The 19,597-nt window shown below is 41.4% G+C and overlaps 1 protein-coding gene across 1 annotated transcript in view; it reads left to right on the forward strand.

Annotated features, from left to right (window-relative positions):
- The first annotated feature begins 8,970 nt into the window (after positions 1-8,970).
- The window catches only part of RNF169 (ring finger protein 169), a 77,362-nt gene continuing 66,735 nt past the window's right edge, over positions 8,971-19,597 (forward strand). The window contains exon 1 of the mRNA XM_069070848.1: positions 8,971-9,397. Within this exon, the coding sequence (XP_068926949.1) occupies positions 8,971-9,397 (427 nt within the window). The remainder of the gene's footprint in view (positions 9,398-19,597) is intronic.

Raw genomic sequence — 19,597 nt, forward strand, 5'->3', positions numbered from 1 at the left:
CCAGGAAAAAATGCAGAAAGAAAAGGTCAACAAAAGAGGGTATAGATTAATGGGGGGAGTGGAGGGAGGAGCAGTGTCCTGCCATGTGACAGTGTCCTCTCTGACACCTGCAATAATGGGCATTATTCTGAGAGTGAGGCACAATGAGAAAGGTAATCCAAGTGTAAGCCCTACAAGGCAGTGATAGGAAGCTCCTAGAGGGCGGGGCCTAGAATGGATACCTGGGAAGCTTTGATTGTACAAAGAATACAGAGAAAAGAGAGACCACCTGGTTATAGGGGTCATGAGTCAGAAAAGGAAGGTCTAGAGTAAACAGTAAGAGAAGATGGATAATAAAGAGAGTGAAAGAAATCCCTTTTCTGAAAAGGGTGAAAAGATGAAATAAAAAAAAAATAATGAACTAGCTGAAGTGGGGGAGAGGAAGGGACAATCTATTTGATTAACTGAGAGGAAAAAAGCGGGGAAAGAAATATATAACCAGATAAAAGTAGGAGAGAGGAACTAATAAACATAATCTTAAAGGGAAAGGGATAACAAATGAGAAGAGTTAATTAGAAGTGAGATGAAGAGAGTCAGTGGGAATAGGGCCACCTTAAAAAAGATTAAAGCAATTGAAGAAGGAGAAAATCATAACTTATAAAATCCTAACTTTAGAGACAGATAAAGGAAAAGATAAAACTCTTATAACTTTAAATGTGAATGGGTTAAACAATACAATAAAATGAAAAAAGAATGACAGACTGGATAAGAAAATAAAACTCTGCAACCTGTTGCTTACAAGAGACACATTTGAAAAACAGAGACATACACAAAATAAAATTGAGGGGATAAAAAAAATCAGGAATTGCCATCATACTCTTAAGGGAACCACCATTTCCTAGTCACAGTTTCATAACTTTGTTGTTATCATTGACACCTCACTTACACTAAATCCTACATATCCAACCCATTTGTTAATTTTGTCATTTTTACCTCCATAACAGCTCTTGTATGTGTCCTTTTCTCTCCATTTACAGCCACCACACTGGTATGGGCCTTCATCCCCTCACACCCAGCTTAGACTATTCTAATAGCTTTCTAATTGGTCACCTTGTTCTCTGTTTTTCCTCATTATAATCCATGTTCCTCTCAGCTGCCACAGTTAGTTTCCAGATGTCACTGCCCAACTCAGTAAACTTAGTAGCTCCCTATTACTTCTAGGATCAAATATAAAAACCAATGTTTAGGGGCAGCTAGGTGGCTCAGTGAATAGAGCACTGGCCCTGGAGTTAGAAGGACCTGAGTTCAAATATGTCCTCAGACACTTGACATACTTACTAGCTGTGTGACCTTTGGGCAAGTCACTTAACCCCAATTGCCTTGCCAAAACAAACAAACAAAAAACAATGTTTAGCATTTAAAGCTATTTACAACTTTGCCTCCTCCAACCTTTCCAGTCTTCTTACACTTTATTTCTCTCCTTTTTTTTCAGATTTTGAGCATTTTTACAGTCTGTCCACCATGCCTGAAGTGTTCTCCACCTCCACCTTCTTATTTCTCTAGCTTTTTTCAAGTCCCAGGCAAAATCCTATCTTCTATGGGAAGCTTTTCCCAATCCCTTTTAATTCTAGTTCCTTCCTTCTGTTTATTATTTCCAATTTATCCTGCACATTGCTGTTTGTACATAGTTATTTGCATGTTGTCTCCTTCATTAGGTTTTGAACTCCTGGAGAGCAAGGTCTGTCTTTAACCTTTCTTTGCATCCCCAGCACATAGGCTGGCATAGAGTAGATGCTTAATACATGTTTATTGACTGACTGACTCTGTCTGCTTTCCTGCCACATTCTCTACTATCAGTCGTATTGGCTTTCTTGTTGCCCCCTTAAATACGATGTACAATCTCCCCACTCCATGCCTTCGAAGGGCTGTTCCCCATGCCTGGACTGCTTTCTCTACTGACCTCTTTGCTTCCTTCAAAATTTAGCTCAACTCCCACCTTTATTACCTTCCCTCAACATTGTATTTACCTTGTGTGTATGCCTTTTTTGTGCTGTCTTCCTCTTTAGAAGGTGAGCTCCTTGAAGGCAGGGCCCTTGTTTTAAATTTCCTTTATAACCCCAACATGGAGCACAGTGTTTGGCATAGAGAAAGCTCTTGATATAAGTGTGTTCTCCAACTAGACCTGTGATTTCATTAGTATAGGGGACTCCCAGATGAAGAAACTCTTTTGATGTAGGTTGGCACCTTCTTTGCAATTGATTAGCTTACAGAGTTGACTAGAGGCCTAAGGGATTAAGTGATTTGCCCATGGTCGAAGCCAATTTGTGTCATAATTGGAATCAGAGCCCAGGTCTTCTGGCTTCAAAACCAGTTTTCTTTATCTGTTACACTATGCTTCCTCTCTCCCAAAACAGAAGAGCTAATCTTTTTTTTTTTTTTAATTTGCTCTAATAATGATAATTTTGTCCTTTAAAAAAATATAGTAGCCTTCAAAAGGGAAAATCTAGTTTGGATCTGATTCTCACCTAGGAGAAGCAACTGGTGTTTGGGGGTAGAAATCATGTAAATCTTGGGGAGAAGTAACAGCTCCAAGTTATAATTTCTGATGCAGAAAAAAGCTAGGGAAGTCTGACAAGCATTCCAGGTTTTGAGAGAGCATATGTCTAAGGGTTTAGAGGCATGACAGGTAAGTATCTATAGACTAAAATTCTAAACAAGTCAGCCAGCAAGGAATGGCAAGTATTCAAGCAAACCAGTCACAAACATTTATGAAGCACCTCTATGTTCCAGGCACCATCTGAAGCACTAGGAACACAGCTATGTCAAAACTAGTGTGAATAATGAATTCCAAGAAGTGGTCCAAGTCTTCAGATTTGCACTATTAAAAGTTATATTTGTGTAAAATATGGCAATTCGTTCCAGACTGGTGGAAAAATGCATTTGAATTCAAATAATGTACCACCACTTCAGAGGAATTTGTTTTTTTTCCACACTAATTGGAACCTAACTGTATAAAGAATAGTGAAAAAAAAAAGTTCTTGTCCTAAAGCAGCTTACATTCTAATGGGGCAAACAATTCATTAATAAATGGGTACACATAAGAAAGTGAGTTGATGAAAGATAATCTTAGGGAAGAAGGTTCTAGCAGCTGAGGGAATGGGAAAGTAGGCCAAATAACCTAAAAGACAAGAGTAAAGAAGAAATGTATTCCAGGCATGGGAGACAGTCATTATAAAGGCAGAATGGAATGTTGTGTGTGAGGAATAGAAAGAAGGCCCATGTCACTGTATATAGAGTACCTGCAGGTAAGTAAAATGGAAAAAGATTCAAAAAGTATGAAGGAGGCAGGTTGAAAATACCTTCAAATATACCAAAAATGACTTTATTTTTGGTCAACCAGGTAATAGGGAGCCACTACAGTTTATTGAGGGTGGGAAAGGGGGATAATATGGTCATAGATTACTCAGAAGCTTTGTAGAGGATCAAGTACAATGGTGGAAAAACTTGAGTCAGGGAAACCAGCTAGAAGGCTACTGCAATAGTCCAGCCAAGAGGGTCTCAATTAGGGTGGTAGCTATGTGAGTGAAGAGAAGGGGATGTATATAATAAATGGTAAGACTTGTCAACAAATTGGATATATGGAGTGAGTCTAGTGTGACACAAAGGTTGTCAACCTGGATGACTGGGAGGATGGTGGTACTCTTTTCAGTAATAAGAAAATTCAGAATCAATCAATCAATGTTTCATAAACAGATCATTTGTCTGAAGAAAACACATCAGACATTTATTACACACCTACTATGTGTCAGGCACTGTGCTAAGTGCTATAGATACAAAGAAAGGTAAAAGACAATACTGCCCATCCAAGAGCTTACAATTTAATGGGGGAGACAATGTGCAAACCAGGCCATACACGAGATAAATCTGAAATAAGTAACAGAAGGAAGGCTTCCTGTAGGAGGCGGTATTTTAGTTGGGACGTAAAAGGAAGCCAGGGAGGTCAGTAGTGGGAGCAGAGAAGGGAGAATGTTCTAAGCATGGAGGACAGCTAGAGAAAATGCCTGTAGTCAAGGATGGAGTGTCTTGTTAATCCAGGGTCACTGGATTGAAAAGTAATTGTCATGGGGGCGGCCAGGTGGCTCAGCGAGTAAGAGCACCGGTTCCAGTGTTGGGACGACCTGGAGATCGAATCCCGGACTCAGACACTCAGCACCACAACCAGAAATAACTGGCCGTTGAACCTTGAGGAAGTTTCTTAACCCCGAATGGTTAAAAAAAAAAAAAGTAATTGTCATGGAGTAAAATTATAAGAAGACTAGAATGGTAGGAGGGGGCTAAGTTATGGAAAGCTTTGAATGCCACACAGCATTTTGTATTTGCTCCTGGAGGCAAAGGAAGCCAGAAGAGAGAGTGGTTTGTGGGGAAGGATTAATGAATTCTGTTTTAGGTATGTTGAATTGAAGATGTCTGCAGGATACCTAGTATGAGATGTTCAGAAGGATGCTGGTGATCTGGCACTGGAGCTCAGAAGAGAAACTAGGGCTTGGTATATAGTTCTGGTAATTATTTACCTAAAAATGAAAACTGGGGGTGGCTAGGTGGTGCAGTGAATAGAGCACCAGCCCTGGAGTCAGGAGGATCTGAGTTCAAATATGTCCCCAGACACTTAACACTTGCTAGCCATGTGACCTTGGGCAAGTCACTTAATCCCAATTGCCTTGCCCTGCCCTGCCCTGCCCAATTGCCCTGCCCTCCAAAAAAAAGTAAAAAAAAAAAATGAAAACTGAACCCATGTGAGTTGATGAGAACACCAAGTGAAATAGTATACAGAGAAAAGAGAGCCTGGGACAGGGTTCTGGGGGTACACCTGTAGTTAGAGGGTGTGATACAGATGAAGATCTTGTACAGAATCCTGAGAAAGAGGGGTCAGAAAGTAGGACGAGAAACAAGAAAGAAAATGACATGAAAACCCAGAGCAGAGAATATCCGAGTAGGTGAATAACAGTGCCAAATATTACTGAGAAGTTCAGAAGGATGAGTATTGGGAAAAAGACCATTAGATTCGGTATTTTAGAAATTGATGGTAACTTTAGAGAAGTTGATGATGTCAGAAGTCAGATTGCAAAGTTTTAAAGTGAGAGGAGAGTGAATAGCGGCAACAAAGATAGATTTTCCAAGGAGTTTAACTGTGAAAGGGAGGAGAAAAATAGGTCAATAGCTAGATATGATGGTGGGATCAAGTGAGGGGATTTTTTTAAGGATGAGGGGGACATGGGCATGTTTGTAGAAAGTAGAGAAGGGGCCAGTTAGAAAGAGATTAAAGAAGAGAAAGAGAGTAGGGCTAATAGAGGGGACAATCTTGGGGAAAAGGGAAATGGGACAAGGGCATATGTAGAAGGGCTGGCCTCCGCAAAGACATCAGAGACTGGACTGAAGTTAGACATAGTGGGTGATGATAGAGGCATGTGAGCTATGTGAAGTAGAGGGGGCTCTTGGTGAATGGCCTCAGGTTTATTTTGTTTTTGTTTTGGTGGTATGTGAGAGGGGTCCTCAGCTGAGAGAGAGGATAGAGAAGCTGCCATGGGAAATTTAGGTGAGATGAGGTTTGGAGTAGCCATGGCTACAAGTGAAATGCTGAAGGCAAGCTAAAGAGTTCCAATGAGGAAGAAATGGTAGAGTTATCTAAAGAGACCAAAGCAGACGTACAAGGATTTTTGTTCAGGAAAGGGTTAGGCTAGATCGCCTGTGGGGTCCTTTACAACTGAGATTCTATACAGATTGGTCTCATCCAGGCAGTATTCTTACTCCTTTTTTTTTTTTCCTCTCACAAAAAGTTATCATCTTCTCTCCACTAAGCATTTTAATTCCTGTTCCACAAACAAGGAAAGAAAGGCCTAGAGAGGTTCAGCGACTTCTTTAGGAAGCTACTTCAGCTAGGAGGTGGCTAGATTTTAACCCAGGCCTCTTCAGAGTCTAAGTACAGCAGTTTTTCCATTATGCCTCTGTCATTCAAAGAAATGGAAAGGTATGGAATTTGGTGAGAATTGAGGAAACCGATTCCATTCTTAGACAGTTTTCTTTGTGAGGAAGTCATTCCTGATATGAAGCCTTAATCTTCCTTCCTGTAATTTCTATCTACTGCTCCAGGTTCTGTCCTTAAAGGCCAAGGAGAACAAGTCTAGTCCCTCTTATATCAGATGTTGAAGACAGTCATAATCTTCATTATCATCATAACTGACATTTGAATAATACTTTTAAAGCTTTATGTAAATGATCTCATTTGATCCTCCCAACAACATTACAAAGCAGGTACTTCAAGTATTCTTTCCATTTTCCAAAGGAGGAAACCAAATCTCTGTGATGTCCTCACAGTTAATGAGTGTCAGGTGCCATTTTGAATCTGGGCCTCTCCAGCACTCTTCCCTTTCTACTTCCTCACCTTTCTCATGCCATGGGGCTTACAGCTGACAAAGTATGAAGGGATTACTTTAGTTATCTGGACTGCAGCTGGAGCTCTCTATTCAAAGCAATTTAGCTCATAATTTTTTTTTGACTTGCTTTAATGATAATTTCATCCTTCAAATGTGAAATAGTTTTAAAGATTGTAGCAGATAGAGCACTGAGCCTGGAGTAAGAGCTCTTGAGTTCAAGTGCAATCTTAGACACTAGTTTTGTGACCCTGAGTAGGCCTATCTGCCTCAGTTTCCTCATTTGGAAAATAGAGATAATAGTATTCTACCTTCTATGGTTGTTTGTTGTGAGGATCAAATGACATAATATTTATAAAGTATCACGCAAACCTTACAGTGCCACATAAATGCAAGCTATTATTATTCATTCCAACTTAATTTTACAAAGGTAGAAATGTAATGGTAAGAGTGAAGAAGGGATTTGCTCAAGAGGTCACAATGACAATAAATGGTAAAAATGGGCCTTGATCTAGGTCCTGTGACTCTAAGATCTGGGTCCTCTGATCTAGGTTTTTTAAACTAAAGGTCCAGTCTTTTTTCTCACATCTAAGTCGCATCTGCTTCTCCTTCTCTAGGCTAAACAAAGTCTGGATTCCCTGTTAGAGGCAATTAGGTGGTGCAGTGGATAGGGAGTTGGGCTCAGTCAGGAAGATCTGAATTCAAATATGACCATAGACACTTATTAGCTGTGTATCTCTGGGCAAGTCACTTAATCTCTATTTGCCTCAGTTTCTTTGACTATAAAAGGACTAGCACCAACCTCCCAGTGTCTATCACATGCTTAATAATTATTTTTTCCTTTCCCCTTCTTCCCCTCCCCTCTTTCTCTTCTAAGGTCTAGCTTACCCTTCCTAAAATGTGGTCCCAGAAATGAACTGAAGAATAGGTTCTTTTCTTTTCCATCTTTCATTGCTCTTCCAAAGAATGACAGCTGCCCTCTTGTCTTATCTCTTTACATCTCCTCTAGGCTGCTGGACTACCATCACCCCATGAGTCACTCCCTCAACTTTACATAATATACATACATCCACACTTTACAACAGACCAGTACAGTAGTAGACTTTAGGTCTACTAACTGATGTCCCTACTAACATTCTTTCACCCTGGTCCACTGAAGCCAATACTTTGAATTGTAGGCAGTATGAGGTCCAAAGAGGTCACAGAAAGGAGAGGTCTCACCTGGCCAGAGGGAATCAGGAAGGGATTTATGAAGGTGACATTCAAGATGAGTCTTAAAAAATAGGATTTTAAACAATGGTAAAGGTTTCAGGGGGAGTGATGGCTGTTCAGGTGGAGGGAATAATAACAAAAAAGAAGTGGCTTTTATATACATTATCACAACTGATCCTCACAACTAACTACCCAAGACCCTTTTTAGATGCGGTTTCCTGATTACAAAACTAGCCCCTTTTCTCTGCCTAATTGTCTAGGAATCAATGACTATTTCTTGACTTGAATTGAAGACGGATCAATAACTAAGCTAAAAAAACAAAATACCTCAAGGTTGATTAATATAGATAGAGCTTTCCTGGCAACTGCCCAAAGGAAACATCCCTAGAGGAGACCTGAGGTAATTATCTAGATAATTCAAGTCCCCAAAGCCTGCGTCTCATTTATCTGCTTATTTAGAGGACGATAGTATTATTTTAGTCTAAAGCTTCCTGAAAATTGCCTCAATTAGTAATAAAGACAGACACCTCTAATACCCTTTCCTCAAAATTGCCATAGAAGGGATTGCTATTCTCATGTTTCAGTGGAGGGAAAGAGGCACTGCCAAGGTCCCACAGCCCTCAAAAGGTGGCGCTGACACTCGAACCCAGGTCAGGAAGCTCCCAGTCCTAGGAGGCTTGAGGTAACGACACTACATTATGTTTCTTGCCATCACTTAACTACGTTTTGCCTGTGTAGGTCTAGACTTGGCCAGGAATTTTCTATGCGCCAGGGCTCTATGCGGGGGCCAAGGGCGGAGCCAAGAAGGGCATTATGAATATTTATAAGACCACCTCTTGCCCTAACCCAGTCCCCGTAAGGCTGGCAAGAGCTGGGTCAGCTCATGAATTTGAATAATCGCCCTCCCCAGCTCGAATCTTCTCTCTTGAGAAGGCGTGGCCACAGAATTCTCGGGCCTCTCCTCCTTATGCATATTCGATTGAACACCACCCAAATAGGCGTTGCCTCGCCTCCTATCATTTTCTATTTACTTCCACTCCTACGGTCTGGCGGAGTATCCTGAATATGTAAATGTAACACCGCCCCCCTGAGCTTACGGCCTCGCCCACTTCCCTTCTCTGTGGGTTCAAAGGCGGGTCTCAAAGAGCGTGGGCCAAGCCCTCTTATGAATATTCAGATGTCCTACCCTGTCGTAATGTAGCCCCGCCCATTTCTCGCTGTTTTCCTCCTCTGGGATAAAATGAGCCACAGAACCGAGGCCGCTAATGAATATGTAGATAGGTTCTGCCACGCCCCCTCCTCGCGCTCGCCTCCCGCCCCCAACGGTCTCTCCCTTCAAACGCGAAACAAGATGGCGGCGGCGGCTGCTCTGAGGCGGCGGGGCCGGCGGGGCGGCGGGGAGGAGCTAGCAGCGGGCACGGCCGTGGCGGCGGCGGCCTGCCCCGGTTGCCTGGCGGAGGCTGTGGTCCTGACGCGCGGCCACTCGCTGGGCCGGGCCTGCGCCCCCCTCGCCACCGAGGCGGGCCCGGGTCCCGGGCCCGGGCCGCCCTCCGGGCCCTCCGGCTGCCCGCGCTGCGGCTGCCGCAGCAGCCGCCCCTCCGGCCGGGCCCGCCGCCGCCCCCGCCCCCGCCCCAGCGGCCTGGCCGAAGCCGAGCTGTGGGAGCGGCTCCACCGTGGCCGCCGCCGCCTCCGCCGCCTGGACGGGGACCCCCCCGGGGCCAGCCCGGGAACCGGGGCTGCGGGAGCCGAGGAGCAGCGGGCCGCGGCCGCCGAGGAAGGTGCAGTCTCTCGTGCCCCCCTCCTCCGGGTGTCCCCCTCCTTCCCTTTTCCTTCCCACTTCCTCCTCCCTTCTTTCTCCTCCTCCCTGTTTCCTCCCTATTTCCTAATTCTCTCCTCCTCCTTTCTCTTCCACTCCTTTTCTTTTTCCTCCTTCCTGTTTCTTCTTTCCCATTTCCTATTTTTCCTTTCCTCTTCCTCCTCTCCTCCTCCTCTTTCTTTTTTCCTCCCTTCTCTTTTTCTTCCTCCCCTCCCCGCCTCTTCTTTCTTTCTTCTCCCCCCACTTCTTCCTCTCCCTCCCTCCCTTCCTTCTCTTTTTCCTCCTCCTTCCCTTTTCTTCCTTACCATTTTCTACTTCCTCCTTCCTCTTCTCCCTTCTCTTTTTTCTCCTCCTTCCCTTCATTTTTCCTCCTTTTTCTCCTCTTCTTTTTCCTCCTCCCCTCCTCTTCTACCTCTTTTCCTTCTTTCTTCTCCCCTCCTCCTTCTCTTCTTCCCATTCCCCTTTTCCTTTTCTTTTTCCTCCTCTTTCCTTCTAACTGCTTTTTCCTCCTCCTCCCCTTCCTTCTTTCTCTTTCTTTCCTTTCCTTTTCCTTTCCCCCCTCCCATCCCTTTTCTTACCCTTAATACAAACCGACATTCTAGGGACTTCTGTATGGGGGAGCAGGTCAGATTTTGGGAGAGAAGAAGCTCCTGGACATAGAATGGGTCGGATTGGATTTGGGGGGACAGAGGATCAAGGGTCAAGGAACAGGTTGAACTTGAAGGAATTGTGGGTCAGGGTGCTCATGAGGTTTTGGGTTGCTGGGACCCTGAGAATACCAAGGTAGAGTTACCTGGAATGAATAAATCCACTCAAACTTTCTCTTAATCAGGGGCAAAGAGTTTATTGTAACACTTTAGCAAAAAGTGGACAAAGGTCCTTATGGGAACCTGTGAAGGCTGAGGATGGTGCTGGGGTTTACATGGAAAAGGGGCATAGGACAGGAATACCAGGGATTCTAATTATGTAATCTAAGGGTCTAGGTGTCTTTGGGGTCTATGGATGGGAAAGTGTAGGGAGTATACTAAATTCTGAGGGAGATGTCAGAGGCATGAACCTTTGTGGATCTAGTGGAAGGAAGAGTCCTTGGGGAAGACAGGGACCAAAATCCTTGGGCCATGTATGCCTTTATTCTGGTAAGAGAATGTGTTCTGCAACAAGAGAAAATTTTCTCACAGCATAGGGGCCTACTGAGAAATTGGGAGGCTTCAAGAGGCATGATCTTAGGGCAGGGGCCCAAGCACCCTATCAGTGCTATTTGGATTCTGAGGAAGAGTGACTCTGAGCAAGGTTTCTGGGCTTGGAATGAGTCTGGAAGGTAGGTTGAATTTGAGTTGAGAATCAGGAGGCATAATGGGCCTCTGAGGTTTCAGGGAGGTGGTTAGGGGTATGTCTGTATAGGTAAAGTGGCATGTGGGTTGAGATGATGGGGTTGAGGAGTGAGATGGATCTCATGGACTCAGGGACAAGTTGGGGTTGGGGAAAGAGTGTGGGCAAGATTGGAGGTGGATGCAAGATGGGTTAGAGGCAGGTTGAACTTGAGGGGAAAAGAAGAAATGTTGTAGACCCAGTATGATTGGAGGACTAGGTTGGATTTGGAATGAGGGGGCTCATCTATTGGCATGGGTCTAAGAAACTTGGAAATACAGGGAAGTTTGTAGGCTTGGGAGAAGTTGGGGACGGTTGGATTTGGGAGAAGGTGGGTTCATTGTGGATGGGAGATTGAATTTGGTGGTGGTGGTGGAATCCATTCTAGGCCAAGGATGGATCCAGGGGATAGGGGGAGCAGTTTGGTGGGGCCTTGAAGAAAGCTCTTTAGAGCCCTAGGTGGGACACTGAACTTTGTTGCTGAGGGCTGTTAAATCCCCCCAGTTCGTTAAAGGAAGAGGGCCCTGGAGATTCTGTTTGTTGTTCAGCTTTGGTGTACTGTGTGGTGTAGGTTTAGGTCTTAGTTTCTTACCATACCTTCCCCTCATTCCTTCCCCTCAAGTTTGTAATTGTTGAGATCGATCTTACCCAGTGGCTGTATTCTGGAATGAGTAAAGAGCAAACAAAAACCAAGAGACTGTGCTGTGACTCCTGGGGCTATGCTGAGGCAAAATTAAGTTGGCTTATCCGGAGATAAACTGTCTTCTTCCTTCAGTTTATGGAACGGATTACCGGAGTATGAAGTGCTGCTGCTGCTTCTGCTGGCATGCTGGGAGCCCTCTCATGTGTAATTTTCATAAAGGGGAGGAGAATAGTTATGACAAAATCCAATCCTGTAAACTACAGGTCCCAGAATTCAGTATTCTGTTTTCATCTAAATAGTCAATGAGTAGCACCTGTCATCTTCCTGGGCTTTAGATCTTATATTAATGAGGTCATTCTTGACTGTACTCTACCCTCCTTTTTTTTTTCTTTCAGGTGCTTTGGGAGGTATTCCTTAAAAGCCTAACTTGATTTGGCATCATTGTGTTATCACTGAACATGTCATTTAGTATACTTCCCTTAATTAGCATCATATCTCTAGTAAGTAGTTAATGGAACTGCAGTCCTTCTGGAATTAGTTCTGTTGGCTATTTAAAGGTAATATGGGATCAAAAGAGGATGAAAGTTTTTATTCCTGCACCCTTTTAAGCCTGCATTACCTCTAGAATTTTCAAGTGTGAAGTTGTAACCACCAGAGATATTACAGATGGCTAATAGTTAGAAAGGGTGAATAGCCTTTAATGAACAGCCATGGATGAATTTCAGTTACCTTATCTTTCCTTTCAAACCTACCTTCTTCTCAGCTTTGATTTCTTTCTCTTTTCTTTCTTTGTTTCTCTCTCTCTCTTTCTTTCTGCTTTTTGGAGGGTAATTGGGGTTAAGTGACTTGCCCAAGGTCACACGGCTAGTTTTTGTGTTAAGTGTCTGAGGCCGTATTTGAACTCAGGTCCTCCTGACTCCAGGGCCGGTGCTCTATTCACTGTGCCACCTAGCTGCCCCTACTTTGATATTTCTATCAGGAATATCAACCATTCTTGAAGTTTTCTATCTTATCATCTTTGACTTCTTTTAACTGAAATTGCTCTCTTCAAAGCTACCAATAAAGTTATTGCTCTTTTGTTTTATACAGCAGTTTTCTCCCTATGTCCCTTCCCCCTACCTTCCCTGTACACTGTCCCTTATAGCAGAATAAAAAAAGGTGAAAAAAATTCATCAAGACTAAACAACATGTAGAAGTCTGACGTTGTATGCATTGTTCCACATGTGTGATCATCCCACAGGTGCAAAAGAAGCAAGAGGAAGTATCTTCTTTTATCTCTTCTTTAGGACCAACCAATGATGATCTGATAACCTTTTCTCAATCTTTTATCCTTCTGTAGCATTTTACACTGTTGACCACCATCTTACTTTCTCTTCTTTGGATTGTTGTGATACTTGTCTTTCTGTGGTTTTCCTCTTATGTGTTACTTCTTACTTTTGTTTGTTGGACCATTATTTGTATACAGCTTCCTAACTGGATATTCTCTAAAGCTGCATACTGGGCATTCTTTTCTCTCTCTATATTCTCTCCATTGGTGATTTCATCAACTCCCATGGGTTTAATTAACATCTCCATGGAAATGACTCATAGGTCTTTATATACAATCCAAATCTCTACTGAATTCTAGTCTCTTTCTATTGGATATTTCAAGCTTGATGCATATGCATTGCAAATGCAACATGTCTTAAACAAAACTCATTATGTTTGGTCCCAAACCCACCACTCTTCCAGACTTCTCTGTTTCTGTTGAGAGAAACAAGGGAGACGCTCGACATATGTGTATTTTTCTGGTTACTAAAGCTCTTTGTACCATTATTCCTTCTAGTCACCCCAGTTTGCAGTGTTGGTATCATACTTGACTTTCCCTTCCCCCACATATACATGCAGTGGCCAAGTGTTATTTCTAGCAGTATAATCTCCTTTTCTCTACTCACATCACCACCAGTTTATTTGGTCTCTTCACCTCTCATTTATACTATTCCAGTAATCTCCTACCTAATTGGTCTCTCTGCCTCAAATCTCTCTCTTCTCAAATCTGTCTTCCAGTACATTTGCTGAAGTGATTTTCCTAAGCACGGCTGACTTGTCACTTTCCTACTCAGTAAACTCCAGTGGCTTCCTATGTACTGTAGTATCAAAAACTCATCCTTTTTGATAATCTATTTTTGTATACATTTTGTAACATTAGTACAGCAGTACATGTGTATAATTTATAAATAAATAAATATTTATGCATTGGGGCATGCTCACAAATCTTTGTATTAATAGGAATGCTTGATCAGCAAAGTTTGGAAGCTAATGTATTTAAGAGTGTTAAACAAGCAGATTTAGATTGATTTAAAACTGGAGAGGACCTTAGAGGTTATCTTTCTAAACTCCTTCATTTTAGGTAAACTGAGGCACAGGGGAGGTTCACTGGCTTGTTTCAAAATGCTAAATGAAACTGTATCACCCCAGGAGAATCATAGTAAGCATCATCATATAGGAAGTTAAATTGATTTGTACTTTAAAGTATGAATAGGAGTTCAGTAAGTACAGAAGGGGTTGGAGGATATTCCAGCCTTAGGAAATACTGTGGTAGGCAAAGAGGAGACCAGTTTGGCTGGAGCTTAAGAGTGTATATGTAGGGCAGAAATAGGACATAAAAATGAAAAGGCAGGCTGGGTACCAGATTGTGGAGGGCCTTGGATGCCAGTCAAAGTAATGTGAATCTTACCGTGCAGTAGAGTATCACTGAGGATTTTTGGATTTAAGAATGTCATGATTTAGTTGATGCATAAAGCCTATGTATGACTTTGGCAGTTGTATGAAAGATAGATTGTTACTCTTTCTAAGATTCAGTTTTCTTGCTTTTAAAATAGGATGCTTATACTTAAATTACATACCATAAAGAAGTTGCTTTGTAAACCTTGAGATGCTATGGAAACATGAGCTGCTATTATTATTACTACAGTAGCACTTTGTTTATCTGATATTTGAAGGGAAACGGGAGGAACTCAACATGCATATTTTCCTGGTTACTAAAGCTTATGTTTTTCATTGTACCCATTTTTTAAGCTATAGTATACCTCCTCCATCTTATTTCTAATGCTTGTGATAAAGTCATAAATTATTCCTTGAAAGATACAGTAACATATCAAGTAAATAAGGAATGACACAAAGGGATACACATGTTCAACAAAAATTTTTGATGGACATTTTGCTAAAATGCATGGAATGCTTCACTGTGTTCTAAACAAGAGATATTGAATGCTGTTTTTTCATGACTTAGGTTTGTCATTAGCGAGTTGTATTACTGTACTGTGCTATGATGCAGTGGCAACCTGATTAACTGTTCCTATACTAATTTATTATAGCTTGGTTTTTTTTTTTTAGCTCTTTCATTTTTAAAAAGATTTTTTCTGTCAGTTACTTAGGCTCATAGAATCTTAGTATTGGAAGGTACCTTAGTGGTAATCTAGTTCAAGCTCCTATTGAAAGCAGGAATCTACAGTATCAAATCTGGCTTCTGCTTCATAGATGGACAAAAAAAAAATTGATCCGTAGCATAGAGTGAGGGTTATCAGATAGCAAGGAAGCTATATATGGATCCTCAAACTCACACTTTTGCATGTGCAGGCACACAGATGCCTCCAGGATAAAGCAAATCCTTTTTGGATAATTTACATGAAGACCTAGTAAAGAATCACAGAATGAGTATATATAGTATCTTCTAAGATACATAGGCTCAGAGATATTGCCCAGGGCCACAGCTGGGTAGGGTTTGAGCCAGGCTTCTAACTCAAACTTTCCTGATGATAAGACCTACTAAACTGTGCAGCTTCAGTGAAGTAACATACTTTGTCTGACAAAAATTTTATCTACAGTAGCATAGTGGAAAGAACATTGGGTTTAAATTGAGATGACATGGCTTCAGATCTGGGCTCTTTTAGCAGTGTGACTTTGGGCAAGTCTCTTCGTTCCTCTCTAAAGTAAATGAGAGGAGTAGTCTAGATGATCTTTAAAGCCCTTTCCAGCTCTTATGCTTTATGTTTTTTTTTTTTTAAGGCAGTCAAGATTAAGTGACTTGCCCAGGGTCACAGCTAGTAAGTGTCTGAGACCAGATTTGAACTCTGGCCAGTGCTCTATCCACTGGGACACCTAACTACTCCCTTCTTAATAGGCTTTATGCATCATTCTTACATCCAAAAATCTTCAGTGGCTCCCTACTCTTAAATTCTATGATCTTAAAATTCACCAACCTCTTAAGAATTTGTTCCTTCTTAGGCAGTCCTTTAATACAAATCTCACTACTGACAAGGCAAAGTGTTTTCAGTATAGTGAATGAATGAAAAAAACATTTATTAAGCATTTACTTTGTACCAGGTTTTGTCCTAAGCTCTGAGGATACAAATGAAAAAGTGAAAGCATCCTTAATCCTCCATGAGTTTACATTTTAATGAGGGAGATAATACATACGAGCCAGGTGGCCAAGGAGAGAGAGGTATTTTGATTGAGATAGTTTTGGGATGGTGAGGAGAGCCACTGGGGAAGATATTGATATCCTTTTCAATAGAAATGACAGTATTGATTTGATTATGGTTATGGAACTGGAAGGAGATTGTGGCAGAGTAGAGGGCAAGGAGTAAAGTGGAGCATGGTTAGGGCTGCTCTCGTGTGTGTGTGTGTGTGTGTGTGTGTATACGTGTACATATGCCCTAGATTAGGCCTGCCCAACCTGCTGCCTGCTGAAGGATTTCAACTGGTGAAAAATGTAGAGGAAAAGATCCTTTGTATGTAGAGGAAATCCTTTGGCTTGCTGCAAGTGACTGGCAGGCTGAAGCAGCCTGCAGGCAACAGGATGTGCAGACCTGCTCTAGATGGTTCAGTGGATGAAATGCTGGGCCTGCAGTCAGGAAGACCAGAGCCGCATGCTGTGTGATGCTAGGCAAGGCACATAACCTCTCTCTGCCTCAATTTCCTCATTTGCAAAATGGGGATAATAATAGCATCTACCTCGTAGGGTTGTATAGCATCAAATGAAATAATATTTGAAAGTGCTTTGCAAACCTTAATATATAAATATTAGCTATTATTAGTGTATGTATATATTCATACATATATTCAGCTCTATTATTTTTAATAGATTTTTATGTTTTTTTGTTTTTACATAGCTCAGATTCTCCTTGTATCTCCCCCCAACCACTGAGAACCATCTCTTTTAATTAAGAATGTCTTTAAAAAGAAAAAAAAAGAGGGAAAAAAATTAAGCATAACTGATCAACAAAAATCTGCCATTATATGCAGTGTTCCATAGTCTTGGATCCCAGCCTTGCAAAAGAAGGGGGAGAATGTTTTCTCATAGCAATTCTTTAAGGCCGAGCTTGTTCTTTGTAATTTTGTAACATTGAGTTTCTATTGTTTCGTAATTTTTCTTTCCATTTACACTTTTATAATCATTGTATTTGTTTTCTTAGCTCTGCTTGCTTATCTGTATTCATCAAGCTTGTTTCTTACAGTACAGTAATATTTCATTACATTTATATATGACAATTTGTTTAATTATTCCCCATGACGGGCATTTACATTGTTTCCAGTTCTTTACTACTACACAAAAAAAATGCTGCTATAAATATTTTTGGTGTATATGGAGCCTTTCTTTTGTCACTGACCTCCTTGGGTCATATGCCTAGCAATGGAATCTCTAGGTCAAATGGTGTGTGCAGTTTAGACACTTTATTTATATAATTCCAAATTGCTTTCCAGAATAGATGAACCAGATTCATAGCTTTACCATAGTGTTGTTAGTGTGACTGGCCAAATGCATTAACATGGCTTCATAATCTGAAAGTAAACTTTGTAAATGCATAGAAGATTAGTAAGCCAAAAAAAAACCCAAAACCCAACCCTCTTTTTATGTTTGTTTTTTGGGTGAGGGGAACATAGTCTTTCATAGCAAGTTGCCTCTGGTGTGGATATGACTCCTCCTCCAGCATGGCATTTCCACCTTGCTATTTTGGAATCTTGGAGACTCTTGTTCCCTGTACTTGTAGAGGAAGTGGTGGGGAGGGCTCTTCCCTTGGTCAATACCTGTTTGCTCAAAGCTCCACTTATGACATCAAAGATGAGAAGTCTGGAGGTGCTCAGTGTGTTGTTCTGTCCCATGGAGGATGTGGTGTCCTGGTTTAAGCTGGTGTAGCAAAGCTGAGGAATAAGACTCATGTAGTGTGTGGAGAAAAAGGCTGGACTTAGAGTCAGAGGAGCTGGGTCCAATTTCCAGGGCCTCTGCCTACTCACTCTGTGATCTTGGGTTAATCACTTAACCTCTCTGGACATTAGTTCCTCATTTGTAAAAATGAGTGACTCAGACTAGATGACCTTTAAAGTCCCTTTTAACTCTCAATATCTAAAGAATACCTTCTCCCAGCACTGTAACTTAACCCATCTCTTTTGCTTTGGCTTTCAGATGATCACATCTGTGTTCAGATGAGCACCTGGTTGGATTCTTCCATTGCCCCTGGTGTTTCCAGTTCAGTCACATTGGTTTAGCATTTAAGCCTTCCCTTATGTGAATTTAAACCAAATAAAGGCCTATTACTTCAGCTTCACTGGCCAGGCTGAATCTTTTGTGAAACTTTCTGAGTTCCAATCCTGTTGCAGGGCTCTGGGAAAGATGGCTTAGATGGGATAACAGATAACTGCTAATAGTACCTAATAACATACCTGCTAATTATTTAAGGGGATCATTTTCATATCTACAAATAAGAAAAATTGCATTCATAATAGCAAGCTAGGTCCTTATCTTCTTTAATCATGCCTCACTAAATATATGTATACCTGCTTTCTCCCTCAGATGATAGTGAATCCCCAGTACCAACCATATGAAATCCAACAATGATCTGTTGGTATACTAGTTAAGTCATTTAATATACCAGTGCAAAAGAAAATGAGATTGATGAATGATTACCTATAAAATTATTATTGACACCCATATTCTTCAGCGTCATGGTTTCCAGATTTGTCACTAGCATGACCCCAAAGGATATATGGTCAATCAATTTGGAGGGTGGGAAGACAGGTCAAATCTCACCTTCCTTTTTATAGCTATTTGTAGGGCTTGTCTCCACCTTTGATCCATTATCACCTAACATTCCTCCATTGCCTTCCCTCTATCCCCCAACTGTTTGCAACCTTCCCCTTATTGCCTGTCTTGGACTTTGTGGTGCAGTTATAATCTTATCACAACTTAGGGGATCCTCTCTCCCCCCCCCCCCCCCCCACCTCGTCCCTGTACTGTTAGAGAAATGTGGCCCTTCTTCCCACAAACCTTTTTACCTTCTTTCTCGTTGCATGCCTCATGACTGCATCAGGCTCTCAACAGACATTGAGCTCTATACTCAGGGTCAATGACTTGTGAAGTAAGAAATCCCCTCACCCTCTCACACCCCTTTCATTTTAAGTGAAACAAAATTAGTTATACAGAATGAGCAGACATGGGTGGGATGCAGTTTGTACTACAGATCTCACTACCTTATTCCTTCCCCCATAACCTACTCTTTTCCCAAACTTCCCTGTTTCTTTTGAGGGCATCAACATCCTTGCAGTCACCCAGTTTCACAAACATGATGTCATTTTTGTCTCCATTTATCTTCAATCCATCCTGTTCTGTCTTCTAACAAAGTCAAACACCCTAATTTAAGTTCTCATTACTTCTTGTCTGGACTATTATAATGGCTTCCTAGTTGCTTATTCTTTTAAGACTCTTTCCAGTCCAGTCATCTGTCTTCCAAACACTTACCAAGGTGATTTTCCCATAGTACAAGTTGACCATGCTATCATTCTACTCGATAAACTCTAGGGACTCCTTGTTGTCATTAGTTTTCCCTATATTCTAGGACTGTGAAGTTAAACTCAAATATAAAGTGAGAGGGCACTAAACTATACATAAGGATCCTGACCAACCATATATTGCCTTAGAAAACCACAACTTAACACTATATATACATATATACATACACACTTATGTACATATATACACACATACACACGTATACACACATCTATCTATATATTTCCTATTGTATTTTTTTTATTTTGTTAAATATTTTAAATATTTGTTAACTAAATATGTATACCTGCTTTCTCCCTCAGATGATAGTGAATCCCCAGTAC

The sequence above is a fragment of the Petaurus breviceps genome, unplaced genomic scaffold (assembly GCF_028583685.1).
Source record: "Petaurus breviceps papuanus isolate PSGF00001 unplaced genomic scaffold, PetGlider_PUasm1.0 90823, whole genome shotgun sequence".
Taxonomy (NCBI): domain Eukaryota; kingdom Metazoa; phylum Chordata; class Mammalia; order Diprotodontia; family Petauridae; genus Petaurus; species Petaurus breviceps.